The sequence below is a fragment of the Coenobita brevimanus genome, chromosome 96 (assembly GCF_032717465.1).
Source record: "Coenobita brevimanus isolate Jiangsu-jjx chromosome 96, ASM3271746v2, whole genome shotgun sequence".
NCBI classification, from domain to species: domain Eukaryota; kingdom Metazoa; phylum Arthropoda; class Malacostraca; order Decapoda; family Coenobitidae; genus Coenobita; species Coenobita brevimanus.
In genome coordinates this window covers 17397720-17413939 of record NC_137049.1, presented here as the reverse complement: position 1 = coordinate 17413939, position 16220 = coordinate 17397720, and the positions used below count along the sequence as shown (strand labels likewise).

At 43.9% G+C, this 16220-nt stretch overlaps 1 protein-coding gene across 1 annotated transcript in view; it reads left to right on the top strand.

The window, feature by feature from the left end:
• The window catches only part of LOC145413473 (uncharacterized), a 364910-nt gene that overhangs the window by 202217 nt on the left and 146473 nt on the right, over window positions 1-16220 (top strand). Inside the window, exon 6 of the mRNA XM_080283171.1 lies at window positions 5613-5730. Within this exon, the coding sequence (XP_080139297.1) occupies window positions 5613-5730 (118 nt within the window). The remainder of the gene's footprint in view (window positions 1-5612; window positions 5731-16220) is intronic.

Genomic DNA, 16220 nt, shown 5'->3' with positions numbered 1-16220 from the left:
TATGGGCCTAGATGCCATGTGGTTCTAAGTGTTTCGGGTGTAGGTTGTGGATTTTGTATGCCCTTGTACCTGTGAAGGTCTTTGTTTTCTTGATAATGTTACATGTTTGTTCTGGAGTGAAAGGAGCTGTGTTGTGGTAGAGTGGAAAGGACAGTTTATGCAGAGAAGCTTTTCTGATTCAGTGCATATTTGTATAAGATGACTTGTGTTTGTATAGAGGTTTACAAGTGTTTTTTTTTTTTTCCCCTTGTAAGAAGGGATGTGCTCTGTGTTAGCAGTGGTGGCAGCATTAGTCTTGGCGGTGCATGTTTGTGATTTAGTAGTGCTGTTGAGCCAAGAGGGGTCTGTGGGGTGGTTGAGTGTTGTTGCAAAGGCTATCTAGTTTTTTGTTTTCTTTGTATTAACATTGTTGTCAGTTTTGTTGTTTAATTCATGGAGTCCTGTGATGATGTCTTGTCTGTGTGTGAGATAAGGGAGTTGTATTAGTGAGTTGGTTTGTTTCGTTTCGTTTTTAAAGGCTCCAACATGCTTGCATGTGTCGGCCTTGGTCACCTAATGGCGGCTCTCCACGCTGCACGATCCATTGCAGCCTCCCTGTTCAGTCCCTTAACCCTAAGGTCACACTAAATGACCTCGTCCCATGTCTTTCTCGGTCTACCCCTCATAACCCCACCCCCAATAATAACAATTCTTACCTTCCTCACCCAATTATCACCCCCCATCCTCTCCACATGTCCAAACCACCTCAATCTACCTCTCCTTATCACAACACCAATACACTCCAGTCCCATCCTACCTCTCAACTCTTCCATTGTAAACCCAGCCCCTCCAGGCCTTGGACGCAGGGACGCACTGCACATCCACCTAATCATTGTCATTTCTGTACGTCTGAGCCGGCGAATGTCTTCCTCCTTCACTGCCCAGGTCTCACTGCCATACAGCATTACACTCCTAACACTTGCTACATACAAAGACCCCTTAGCACGTAGGGAGAGCCCTCTCAATGTCAGGAGAGGCAAGAGCTCCCTGAACTTCTTCCAACCACTTCTCACCCTAGCCACAGAGCTAGCTCCAGCCCCACCTCCAGCACACAACATGTCTCCCAAATAACAAAACTCTTCCACACACTCAAGAGACTCACCAGCAAGTTCAATCCTTTCACGTCTGACGATCTCCACCTGCTCACCCCGGCACGCCGTACACATAAAATCAGCATTATCTCGCAGTCTACCTCTGATACCACTACATCTCTTATGCACCCATTTATCACATACACCTCACAAGATGGAATTACTTCCCACGCCCTTGTGGCAAACTGCATATGGCCACTCTCCCTCGTCTTTGACAGTACCGCCACCAACCCTAGATATCATCACTTTTGTTTTATCTGCATTTACCCTTAAACCCTTTTGCCCCATACCATCTCTCCACTTCCTAAACCTTTCCTCCGCCTCCCTTTCATTCTCTGCAATCAACACCAAATCATCAGCATACAACAACTCCCACGGGAGTCCGTTTCTAAAGTCACGTGAAAGGGCTTCAAGTACCATGATAAACAACATGGGACTCAAGACTGACCCCTGATGCACACCAACATTCACGGAAAACTCATCACTCAAATCTCCATTCACTCTCACCTGGGTGTGAGCACCCACATACATGGCCATAACCACCCTAACCAGCCACTCCTCCAAGCCAAGCTTTCTCATTGCCCACTTCACCACCTCTCTAGGGACTCTGTCAAAGGCCTTTTCCAAATCAACAAAAACAGAATAAAGATCCCTTCTCCTACCAATATATTTTTCCTGAAGCTGTCGAACAATGAATATGGCATCAGTGGTCCCCCTACCTGGCATAAACCCAAACTGCATCTCATCAATATTCACTCTTTCTCTAATCATACCTTCTAAAACTCTCTCCATTACCTTCATTATCTGATCTAAAAGCTTTATACCTCTATAATTTCCTCTTTCCAGGGCATCACCCTTCCCTTTATACACATTTACAATTACACTCTTCAGCCAATCATCTGGGACAACACACTCATAAATAATCCTATTTATCAGGTCATTGACTAAACTCACCCCTTTATCGCCTGAGGCCTTCAACATTTCGGCAGTCAACCCAGACACACCTGCTGCCTTCCCCACCCTCATCCTGCCTATTGCCACACTCACAGTAGCAGTATCAATCAAAGGCCAAGGGCCAGACACTGGATCTGCTGGCTCCAAACCTTCCCTGTCCCAGTCAAACTCCTCATTCAACAAACGGTTATAATGCTCTCTCCATGCATCTTTAATATCCTCACTGTTCACCACTACCCTTCCTTCATCATTCTTCACACACTGCTCACCTATGATATCCTGATTATCCCTCTTCACCTGACCTGCCACCCTAAATATATTTTTCCTTTCCCCATGATTTAGGTTATCAAGTAATTGTCTCTGTGACTCAGACTTTGCCCTGTATACCTCTCTCCTAGCCCTACGCTTGGCAGCCAAATATTCCTCTTTGCTACCACCCTTCTTCCATTCCCGGAAAAGCCTTCTTTTCTCCCTAATTGCAGCTTCTACACCCTCATCCCACCACCAAGTTACTTTATGTCTTGGTGGTCCTCTTGTCCAGCCGCATGTTACATCAGTAACTCTCAAGAAATTGTTCTTGAGGGCTCTTTACTGTTCATTAACGCCTCTGTCTACAGCTCCCTGTTCAGCCACCACTCTCCTCAACTCACTATAGAAGGCATCCCTTACTACTTGGTTTTTCAGCTTCCATATTTTCCTCCTAGGTACATAAGTCCTCTTTTTCATCACTTGTTCTTTAAGCACCATATCACAAATCAATAGTTTGTGCTGCTGCACACACTCCTCACTTCCTATAACTTTAACATCCCTCACTAACCTCCTATCGGCCCTCCTAACCAGAAAATAATCTATCTGACTGCTATTTCCCCCAGACTCATACGTAATTAACCTACTGTCTCTTTTCCTAAAATATGTGTTGCACACAATCATGTCCATTGCCTCCCCAAACTCGAGTATCCTTTCCCCTTCTGCATTCCTTAGACCATATGCACATCCCCCATGCACTCCTTCATAACCTTGTGCTGCTTCACCTACGTGACCATTTAAGTCCCCTCCCAAAATCACTATCTCATCATCCCGCATACCACCCACTACACGTATTAAATCATCCCAAAATCTATCTTTCTCTGATTCATCCAATCCTGCCTGTGGAGCATATGCCGATATAATCACAGCTATCTTTCTTCCCAACAGAATTTTCACTACCAATATCCTATCGCTTACTCTCAAAACATTCATAACATATTCCACCCATTTCTCCGCAACCATCACACCAACACCTCCATATCCGTCTGTCCCCCCCTGCCAAAACCACTTATAGCAACAGTCCTTCCCAACAATCTTTCTGGCTGATCCACCCCTGTACCGGATTTCCTGCAAACACGCCACATCCACCCACCTCCTACTGAATGCCTCAACGACTTCCCCTGCTCTTCCCCTCAAACTTCCCACATTCCATGAACCCACCCTCATCCCCATGGGTGATTTACTGTCCTCAGGCTTGTAAAGTCTGGATTGTGGTGCTGGTCTTGTTGAATTCCAAAATTTGTTTGTCAGTGTTGATGATGGGGTGTGTTGTTTAGTGAACTGAAGTGATGCTCAGTTTCTTTAGTGAGTTTTGTCCAGTCTGCCTTCTTGTAGTTTGCGCACGTGATATGCGATCACTTTGGTTTGTGGTTTATTCTTGTGATGATGATGATGTTGATGATAAGGAAATGATCTGAAGGGAGTGAGGTCTCTGTCTGCCAGTTGGTGACATTTGAAATTGTCAATAAGGAAAATGTGATTTCTGGGAAGTGGGATTGGCATTGATTACAACAAATTGATTTAATCATGTGATTAAATCATTGACTTTTTTGCTAAAAAAATCATGATTTTTTTAATTTAATTTTTTATTTAATCTAAAAGTTAACAAAAATAAAATCTGAAGGTTTATAAAAGTTGTGTATAACTTTGTGCTGGCATTCATTTATTCAGATACTTAAGCATTAAGTTAGCAGATTTTAGAATGGTGCCATTAGAAATTGCTTCATTGTATGACAGAAAATATATTTTTACATTTGTGTAACTAAGTATTGAAATTCTATGTACATCTGAAATAATGAGCCATAAATCAAAAACCAAAGCCATAAGACTAGGTAGGCTATGCTCAGTCACTTAAGGCCGTGTCATAATAATATCTGCTTAAGGTTTTTCTATGTTGTAATATAATCAGCTTTGGAATATGATGTCTTGATTACCACTGGCAACTTAGCCATAACCAGTAGTGTACAAACAGGACTTGAACAGGTTTGTATCTGGATTCTGGGCAGTGGCTTTCAGCCTGAAGCATCCATGGATAGACAGGACATGAAATTAAGAGTATTCAGTACACTCCATCCATCCATCATCCAATCCAACGATGCTCCATAAGGAGCGTAGGAGCCCAGGGCTAGGCAAGATAGTCCTGACATTTAAGATGAGAATGACCAGTCTCACTCATCCCTGAGTGGCATTACATGAGCAGTACACCCCAGCCACCCCTTGGACATAAACCTTCACCGGCTCAGTTCAATTGGAGTGCTCTAATTACCCACTAAACCACCAGGTCCCATAATTTGGTTGTATGGTTACCACCCAGCATAGTAAATGATTTTGTGGTGTACAGGAAACTATTTGGCTTGTCACTCAGTGTAGAGTCGCCCATAGGCAGAAGGAAGAGGAAAGAATGAAGGAAAGATAGATAGAAGAGGGAGTATAGTCACCCATAGGCAGAAGGATGAGGAAAGAATGAAGTAAAGAACAACAAAAGAGGAAGGAAAGAAAGAAGGAAGGAGGAAAGGCAAGGACAGACACCCAAGAGCAGCACTACATCAAGTGAGTTGATGATGAGCACCCCCACCTACCATTAATTCAGTATACTGCTTTTGAAATATTAGCCGTATAGTAAACAGAAAAAAATAAGTAAATAAAAAATCAAATCAAATCAAATAAACAAAAATCATTGATTTTATTTTTTCAATTGAATAATAAAAAATTACCAATCCTGCTGGGAAGGAAAGAGTGCAGAGTGCTTGGTGTGAGATGTATGTGTATTGGTAGGTGTCATTGAGAATATACAGGTTGTTGAATTGTGTTGCAGTGTTGAGGCCTCAGCACTTGTGTTGGTTGTGTTTATACCCTGCAGCATTTTTAACATCAAAGTCTTGGCAGAGATTGCATTAAGTGTCTGTGTTAGGTGGAGGGGCTAAGAGTTTTATTGATCTGGCACGGCACGGGAGGTGTCAGGAGGAATGTAAATGTAATAAATGCTGATTTCTTGTTTGTGACCAGATTTGACAAAGTGACAGTTTTCAGTGTGGTGTCATTTGGGAAAAGTGAATTTGTTGTCTGCGTTAAGTCTTTGTTGAGGATGGGTGTGAATGTGATTGATGATGCGTTCATCATGTCCATCAGTCCTGTCCGTGTGGATGTATGAGTGGTGACTGATGTCTGGAGTTTTCTTTATACAGCAGGTAGTGTAGTTGTTGTTAACTGTTCTGCTCTCAGATCGGTACACCCTGCGAGTACACCTTGTTTCTGTCCACAAACCCAAGACTGTGGTGTGCCAGCATCCTGGATGTCCGAAGGTTTTCTCCACAAAGGGTCTAATGCGCTCTCACTACCGGTAAGAGTAACCAGGAACTACTGTCATACCTCATCACCCTTTCCCTGAAGATTATATTCATAGTTTGTTCTTTCATCAGCATCATGCCATCACCACCACTGCCGCTGCTGTTGCTGCTGCCGAGAATGGGAAGAGGTTGGGTCCAGAAAGCATGGAAAAAGAAAACACATTACATGGAAAACTAATCTGTTGCATGCTGAGTGGAGTGAACTGCTCACACATTTACTTATCATATAAACCCCAAATCCTGACTATACCTAACAGGCCTAACCATCTGAATACACTTAAGTACACTGGACTCACCATTTATGCAGTTCATTGGGGGGGGGAGGGGGTAGAAAAGCTGTATGAACAACAACCACATAAACAGTACCGAAAGACTCATTATAACATGGCTAGTGGGTGGGAAGATATTTTTTTTTTTATATTTAATGCAGTGTCCTTGTTATAGCCATATTGAAAGTTGTACCACCACCAGATGCATTCATACTCACTCACTAATCATCATTAGGGATATTAAATATTGACTGTACAAGAAGAATGGTAATAACAATGGAATTTGAACTCACTTTGAGAATGTAATAGAGATGACTAAGTTGTGTTAAAAGAGGGGGATCCAAGTTATGGTGGGTCATTTTGTTTCACTTCAGATTTATGACATATAAAAGAAACTGATTCAGATTATCCTCTTACAGTATTTATTTTTATGTAGAAATTTGCCTTTCAAGATTAAGTAAAGGTAAAAATATAGCATGAGTTGTATCATTGTTGGTGTGTCTTGTGTCAGCTGTTCACACGTGGCCAAGGGCCAAGGATACAGGCAGTGACACCCAGCTCTGCTTATCTCTGCCAGACCAACGTGTGAAGAACAGCATCATGTATTGCAAAGTATTTATGATAACATTAAAAATGAGTGGAATTAATACCAGCAAATGCACTAGACTCAAACCTGAGGCTTGAGGATTATTTTGTATTTATCTAATGTACTATAGCAGTAGCCATGTGTGTATGTATTTTGGGCAGCCGAAACTACATATTCAAATCGCACCAAAATTGGCACAAAAACTGCAAAAAATTCGCTGATGTGAAAAAATTTGGTCCCATCACAATTGAAAAACTTTTACTATATTTAATGAGCAATGAAATTTTGACCAATAAACGCCACTTCCGTCGCCTGGTCGTTTGCCGTGGCCGAGTGGTTAATATCCAGAACTTGCATTCAGACAACTTGGGTTCCATTCCCGAAGCGAGGTGAGGGTGCCTTTCTTCGGTACGGAGGCGTCCTGGTGCACCAAAATTGGCATGAAAATCACAGAAATTAGCTGATGCTGAAAAACTTGGTCCCATATCAATTGATGATTTTTTATTTGAGTTCAGAGCGATCAAAGTTTGGTTCGGAAAACAGTTCATTCAGTACCAGGTCTTTTAGAAATCGAGTCTACTCGGGCCCAAAGGGCCCTTGAGCACTTGTTTATTTATTTATTTATTTTATGCTAGGAAGAAGGAACCAAAGGGCAGGAGCCTACGAACTGTTTCTTCCAAGAAAAAACAAAAACAGTACGAGAGAGTTAGTGGTTTGCCACCTGGGATTAACTGCTTGAGTAGGGCCTCATTTTTTAATCCTTCAGAGTCATCAGAAACCACAGATACTGCAGCATCATTGTCATCAGAAACCAGCTCAGGTGTGTGATAACGATGTGTTTTTATTTAACCCAATAGCTGCCATGTATAACATATGATGGAAAACTTGTAACTGCGACATACATCATATGAGAAAGCTTTTTTTTAAACAGGTGCTCAACATAGTTCTCCCACATTTCCTCATTGCTTCACCATGGATGAACAAAGGTAAATAATGAACTCATATTTGTTTTTCCTATACTTTTCCCTGCACTCTTTTATTTCATCTGTCTATCTATCTATAGCCCGACGCCCTAATCCCGCAAAGGGTGGCCGCAGACAAAACGCCTCCAAGTCGCTGTGTCACCCACTATTTGATTACCCTTCCCCCAACTCACCCCCCCCCCTCCCTCATATACCTCTCAACTCCATCCCTCCACCTCATCCTCGGTCTACCTCTCCCTCTCCCTCCCTCCACCTCACCTACATACACCCTCTTAGTCAGTCTTTCATTCTCCATTCTCTTCACATGCCCAAACCACCTCAGTGTATTTCTCCTAATCTTCTCAACCACGTCCACCCCACAGCGTTCCTTCACTTCTTCATTCGTCAACCTGTCCCTCCACGTCAATCCACATGCTCCTCTCAAGTAACTCATTTCCACTGCTCTCGCTCTTGACTTGTTCCCCTCTTGCAAGGTCCATGCCTTGCTTCCATACGTCAGGGTAGGGATCACAATACTATCATGCAGTGACTTCTTAACTTCCATATTCACCTCCCTATTTCTCATCACTGCTTTCAGTGTACCAACAACTTTCCTTCCCTGCTGCACCCTTTCACGCACTTCATCCCCGAAAGTTCCATCCTTACTCATCACACTACCCAAGTACTTGAATGCACTCACATTCTCCATATCCTCACCATCCAACCTCACTGCACACTCTGTGACTTCAGTCCTCTCAAACACCATAACTTTACTTTTGTTTACATTAACTTTCAGATTCCTCCTCCTACACACTGTCCCAAATCCATTCACCAAACCTTGCAACTCCCATTCATCTTCACTCAACAGTACTGTATCATCAGCAAACAGCAACACCGGAAGCTTCCAAATCTCACCCTCATTCATTAGAGCCACCCCCACATCCACTGCCCTGCCCTGCACCTCCTTTACAACCCCATCCATGTATGTATTAAACAGCCATGGACACATCACACAACCTTGTTTCAGTCCCACACTGAGATCAAAGAACTCACTCATCTCACCATCCACTCGCACCATAGCCCTAGCTCCCTCGTACATACTCTTCACAGCACTCAACAATTTTTCCTCCACTCCATATATTCTTAATACCTTCCAAATACCTTGCCTATCTATTCTGTCATAAGCTTTCTCCAAGTCCATGAAGGCAGCATACACTTTCCTTCCCTTCTCTAGATACTTCTCCACTAAACATCTTAGAACAAATATCTGATCTACACACCCTTTTCCCTTCCTAAATCCCCCTTGTTCTTCTCCAGCTAGCTCCTCTGTCATATGCCTAACCCTATCAATGAGTATTCTACCATATATTTTACCAGTCACACTAAGTAGGCAAATACCCCTATGGTTACCACATACTTCTCTCTCCCCTTTTCCTTTGTATAAAGGAACAGTTATACCTGATTTCCAGTCCTCTGGAACCCTTCCCTCTTCCCAAGCCAATCTACACAACTTCCATATCCACTCCACAACAATCTCACCCCCATACCTAAGCATTTCACCACACACTCCATCAATTCCTGGGGCCTTTCCCAACTTAATCTTCTTCATCGCTTCCACTACTTCCGCCCTACTGATCTCTTCCTCCCTCATCTCATCTTTTCTTCTCCCAGCCATTCCCCAACCACTTATACTCGCACTGCTCTCACTCTCTACATTCAACAAATCCTCAAAGTGCTCCTTCCATCTCCTCAGTTTCTCTCTCTTCTCCACCAACAATCTATTATTCCTATCTTTCACTCCCCTACTATTTCCCCTTTCACACTGCCTTACTTTCTTTACCTCCTTCCAAAACAATTTCTTACTCTCCCTCCATTTCACACTCAGATTCCTCCCAAACTCTTCATCCACTTTCTTTTTACTCTCCTTCACCAGTCTCTTAACCTCCCTTCTCCTGCTCACATATACCTCTCTCTTCTCTCTCTCATCTTCTCCCCTACCTCTACTCGCTAACCATTCACTATATGCCTTCTTCTTTTGTTCCACAGCTCGTTTCACCTCATCATTCCACCATGCTGTCCCTTGCACACCCTTGCCTCTCCTCCTCACTCCACAAACCGCCTCACACGCTGCGCCTATCTCTTCCTTGAATATCTTACATACGTCTTCCACCCCTTCCATCTGCTCTAGCTCATACCTTCCCAATCTTTCTTCCACTATGCTCTTATACTTTGTCATTTTCTCACTATCTTGCAATTTCTCCACTCTTCTCACAGGAGTTGCTTCCTCCTGTCTTCCCCTTCGTCTCCTCAACCACTTTCTTTGCATCTTTACCTTGGCCATCACTAAGTGATGGTCCGTGACTCCATTCCACCACCCTCTCCACACTCTTGCATCCAACACTTGTCTTCTCATTCGCTTATCCACACACACGTAGTCTATCATTGCCTTTCGTTCAACAAGTTCACCATCCATCCTCCTCATTACTCTCCATGTATACCGGTGGATCGTCTTATGCCGAAAGTAGGTGTTGGCTATTGCCAACCCCTTACAAGCACAGATGTCCACCAAAGCACTTCCATTCCCATCTGTGTCAGCTGGCACACCTCACTGACCAACCACTCCGTCCACTTGTACATTCCCAACTTTGCCATTCATGTCTCCAATCAACAGCACTCTCTCGCTCCTCTCAAACTTGTCCATACACGCTTCTACACTTTTATTTCATACAAGCAAAAATTATTTTTGAGAAAATTTTTTTTCATGTTTTTTCGCACCAGGGGGGGTAGACCAGGAAACCTAATGCCGTAGTTGTCAGGTTAAATACTGCGTTATAATAGCAGGAGTGCAGATTGTCATCTTGTAGTGATTATGAAAACTGCTGTAATCAAGGGATCACTGCGTGTGTATGTGGGTGTGTGTTCTTACCTACCTACCTAATTGTATCTTTACAGGAATGAGTCAAGCTCATACTGTCCCGTGTATCAAACCATTTTTATCATACATATCCTTAAATTTGTGAATAGTTTTGGCCACATTATTTTATTTGGTAGTGCATTCCACTGATCAGTTGCCCTATTTGGGAAACTAAATTTCCTTACATTTTTATTGCCTCTCTTTTTATGCAGTTTTTTGCAGTGTCCTCATGCTGATGCTTCTCCATAGACTGAATATTCATTTATGGCTATTTTCTCCTTCTCTGAGATGCATTTATATAGCGTAATCATGGCTCCTCTTTTCCTTAACTCCTGTAATGTTGGTAGATTCAGTTTCTCTAGTCATTCTTCATAGCTTAGATCTCTTAACCCTTTATATGTGGATCGTCGCGTTTGCGACGCTTGGCGAAAAGGACATAACGGCAGATTGTCGCGTTTGCGATTCTAGTAAATTTTGAATAACCGCGGGCAAGCAGGCTCCAGCTGGTATTGTCTATCAGTACCGCCACCCTTTAGCTACTTTTAGCACACTTGACCTTTGTACCACTGACCTCCGTTGTTGCCAAGTATCATTTTTTTTACCCACCCACGCACCGCTGCCCGGCCCCCCTCGTCGTGGTATATGGAAGCGCGCGAACAGCTCAGACATGTCAATCTGCGCCTTCCTCTCGCAAGCACTTTATGCTAATTGGAAACGCTTGTTTCCCCAGTTGTCACACTAGCTTTTTTTCCCGCTGTTTGCCCCTGTTTAGCATCAGTTTACCGCAGTCTTTGAAGGTGACACCGTCTCATTCTAACTCTTCCGAGTCAGTGCCTTCCAGCCCTCCGAAAAAGGGCTTTGTGACCTCTACCCCGTCCAAACCCTTACTAGGAAGTGCTAAGGGCCTTAGTGAGTCGGCTATAGGCATAGAATTATTGAAAGCTTCTATGGATTACGGTAGCGACGTTGGAGTGTTATCAAGCCTTTGCCGAATCAGACATTCTATTGAGTGCTGAGTCTGAGGTGCAGGAAGAGACAATTCCTGTGCCTAGCACCTCATCAGGCAAGGCTCCAGTGAAAAAGGGAGTGGTGTATGGTAAAGGGGCCAAGAGGAAGCGAAGTGGTGACCCCGGTTCCCAGCCATTGTTCTCCTCAGACCGGCCATTGTCCCCTACCCTAGGTCACGCCGCCGCCATACTGCCTCGCACTCCCAGCCCCATTCTCTCATCATCTTCGTCTGCTGTGCTTTCTCCTGAGTCTTCAGAGTCTCCTTCACCACCTCGGAAGGGAAGTAGGCAGTCTGGTTTGCGTAGAGGTTTTCGTAGGCCCTGTGTTCGTGCTGGCATGAGTAGGAAAGTGTCTCCTAGTGTTAGAATTAGTGGTAAGGTTTCCCGCACTAGGCAACTCACCACTCAGGCTACTGCGAGTGACCTTGAACCTTCTCCTAATCTCCCCCCCACCACCACCACCACCACACAGACACGACCTAGCTCACCCACTGCCTCACCACCTGCCTCACCCACTGCCACACGGCCTGCCTCACCCCCCGCCGCCCCCACCCCCTCCCAGCCTAGGCAGGGCACTCTGGATGCCTTCGTGTGGTCTGAGAGCTCTGATTTTGTGCCAGAGGATCTGCCCTTTGATGCCACTGGGTGTGGGATCCAGGCTGACTTCCCTGTCCCTGAGGGTGGTGAATGTTTGGACTACCTGTTGGCTTTCCTGGATAACGAAGTCATGGAGCAGATTTGTACCGAGACGAACAGGTACGAAGGACAATGTGCTGCAGTTCATGAAGGTGAAGGTGCAACGCCATCCACGTCGCGGATGGCAGCATGGGTTCCTGTGACGATCCGGGAACTATTTGTATTCATCAGCTTGATGCTTCTCATGCCACATAACTGGAAGCACAAGCTCGAGGAGTACTGGAGTTCTGACGATCTTTGCCCCACACCCATCTTCAACAAGTACAGTACATGAGTCGTGATCATTTCAGGCAACTCATGACGTACCTTCACTTTGCCAACAACGATGAGCCTTCCCGGACTGACCCCCTATGGAAAGTGAGGGCAATCCTGAACATGATCAAGGGCAAGTTTATGACGTTCCTTCGGCCCTTCAAGAAAGTAGTGATCGACGAGTCCTTGGTTTTGTTCAGGGGCCGTCTTCGGTTCGTGCAGCATATTCCAAGCAAACGCCACCGCTTTGGAATAAAGTTTTTCGTGCTGTGCGACTGCAAGACAGGGTTCATCCTAGACTTCGTTATCTACACCGCCAGCAGTGTGGACTTGGACAAGACTGACCCCCTTGGATTCTCTGGTTCTGTGGTGAAAGTGCTTCTGGAAAAGTACTTTGGCAGGAATCATGTCCTGTATACAGACAATTATTATACAGCTCCCAAACTCGCCAAGTACCTTTCAGAGCATGGCGTCGGATCCTGTGGCACTGTCAGGAGCAATAGGGCATACTACCCTGCCTTCCCCGAGGCTGAAAGATCAAAGCGGGGAGATGTGCACCTGAAGAAATCCAACAAGATGCTGGCGATCAGGTGGCACAAGAGGATCGTCAATGTGCTCACCACAGTTCACAAGGGGGAAATGCAAGCCACAGGGAAGGTCGACAGAAGGACTGGCGATCCTGTGATGAAGCCTGATGCTGTAATTGACTACAACGTCAATATGCGGCTGGTGGACAAGTCAGATATGATGATCGGAGAGATAGACTGCCTGAGGAGGAACCGTCGCTGGTACAGGAAGGTGTTCTTGCACTTGCTTGATATGTGCATGCTGAACGCCTTCATCCTATATAAAATCAAGAACAGGAAGCCAGCTAACTACTCTATCAGGCGGTTTTCTAAGACTTGTGTCTACCAGCTGCTTCAGCGTTTTGGGCAGGTACTGCCATCAGGTCCCAGGCGCCACTCACACACACCTCCAGACCGCCTACAGTGCCAGGACTACCTTCAGCGACACCGCCTGGAGCCACTGCCTAGCACTGCCAAGAGGGGAAAAGCACTGAGGAGGTGTCATGTGTGCAGCCACACTACCCGGCAAGACAGAACATTTAGGCGCACCTCCTTGCAGTGCAAAGAGTGCCAAATTCCCCTCTGCGCTTACCCGTGTTTCTTTGACTACCACAGCCTGAGTAGATATTGAAAATAAGGGTAAAAATCTTGTAAATAATACTGAAAGTGACAGTGATACTAGTGTTTAGTTTTCTTTTACTTACTGACAGTGACAGTCTGTTGACTGTAAATTAATGTATGTAGTTGTAAAAGCACTGACAGTGACAGTGATTTCAGTGTAAATAATTGTACATAGTAATAATATAAGTATTGAGAGTGACAGTCACTCCAGTGTAAGAAGTTGAAAGCATATTTTTCTATTCTGTTATGACAGTGACAGTTTGGTGTGTAGAAAATATTATTTTTATAACTAATGACAGTGACACTGATGAATAAGGCGCTAAACTGACAGCGAGAGTGAAAGTGAGCGATAGAAATGAAGTGCGAGCGGCCGACAGGAGCGAGAATAAAGTGACTGGCGTAAGGCAGAATAAAATCGCGCTGCGGTGGTCTTTCTCATTCCCGCTTCAAAATACTGGCAGTGACAGTGATTTTTATGGCCGTAATAGTACCATGCGAGCCTTTGGGAAGTAATATGAAGGAAAATAATGTAGTATACGTGTTTTTAGCTGTGAAAAGGGAAATGTGTGTTCAGTGACAGGAAGATCGCCGCCGCGCTGCATGTCGGCCGTACGCTCCGTTGATTGTAGCCTTATTTTCAGTGCTTATTTTACAAATACGGATTCCAAACTACCCGTACTTTGTTGTATAAAGTGTACTGTGACAGATTGAGGCTGTGGTGGAGGGGAAACCGGGTTGCTGGAGGTATGAAAGTGAAGCCTTTGTTACCCAACTTTGCAAGTCTCCACAAGTCCTTGGGTAGTCCACAAAGGCTCAACACCTGTCTCAGGAGAAAGCTGAATGTAAGTACTATATGCCATAAAAATTTTAATGTTCTAGGGTTAATCTCTGATTTTTGGCAAATATTTTCTCACAGGTACTCAGATCGCGATACAACCCCGCCACCCGGGGGGGATCGGCTGTTCACGGCCGCGTTTAAGGGGTTAAGCTTGGTACCCATATTGTAGCTGCCCTTTGTACTATTTCAGTCTTATTTATGTGTTTTTTTAAATGAGGATTCCGGACTACTGATGCATACTCCATTGTTGGTCTGATGAATGATGTTATTATCTTTCTCAGCATGTCTTCATTTGTATATGTGAATGCTATACTCATATTAGCAAGCAATGTATACATGTTACGTACTTTCTCTGGTGGGGTCAACTGAAGATAGTCTGTTACTGATAATCATTTCTGTGTCCTTCTCCATTTCTGATATTTGTAGGGATGATCTTCTTAACTTATAATCCTAATCTGGTCTTTTCATACTTTTACCAAACTTAATTACATGACACTTGTCCTCATTAAATTCCATCTGCCATTTATTGCTTCATTCATGAAGCTTATTTAATTCTTCTTGCAGCTCTTTGCAAGAATCTGTGTTAGTAATTTTTCTTTGTATTTTTGCATCATCTGCAAACATAATTAGATAGCTTCCATTTCCAGTGTTATTGTCTGTGTCATTTATATATACAAAAATCATAATTGGTGCCAGCACTGAGCCCTGTGGAACTCTGCTAGTCACTTCCCTCCATGATGAGTAATTTCCCATTAATACTGTTCTCATTTCCCTTTTTCTGAGAAAATCCTGCATCCAACAGTACAGATTGCCCTGGATACCACCTGGAAGGTATAGTTTCCACAAAGTCTTTGGTGTGGCACTCTGTCACATGCTTTCTTGAAATCTAAATAGATACTGTCCACCCATCCTTCTCTTTTCTGTAATGTTTCTCTAACTCTATCATAGTTGCTTAATAGATTAGTAACACATGATTTCCATTTCTAAAACTGAGCTACCTTTCTGTTATCATACTTTGTTCTTCTAGATGGTTTACCCAAACTTTTCTCATCAGCTTTTCTAGTATCTTGCTTACAACACTGGTCAGTGATACTGGTCGTTAGTTGAATGGATTCTGTCTATTCCATTTCTTGAATTGGGGAACAATGTTTGCTTTTTTCCAAATACAGTATCAGGTAGTTTACCTTGACCTAAGGATTCCTAGATATTAAATACAGTGGTCTGCTTAACGCTTCTGCACATTCATGTAGCACCCAACCTGAAATTTCATGAAGACCACTTGCTTTTCCTTTGTCTAATTTACTTAACTCTTCCAGTACTTCTTTTTCTGTTATTTATCCATTCATCCATCCATCATCCAATCCTACATTGCCCTATGAGGAGCGTAGGAGCCCAGGGCTAGGTAGTTGGTCTCGACATTTAAGATGAGAGTGACCAGCCTCACTCATCCCTGAGTGGCTTTACATGCGCAATCAACCTCAGCCATCCCTTGGATATAAACCTTCACTGGCTCAATCTGACTGGAGCGCCGTAATTACCCACTAAACCACCAGGTGCCAAAATTTGATTATATGGTTACCACCCAGCATAGTAAATGGTTTCCTGGTGTACAGGAAACCATTTGGCTTGTCACTTAGTGTAAAGTCACCCACAGGCAAAAGGAAAAGGAAAGAATGAAGGAAAGAAAGACTGAAGAGGGAGTGTAAAGTCACCCATAGGCAGAAGGACAAGGAAAGAATGAAGAAAAGAAAGACAGAAGAGGATGGAAGGAA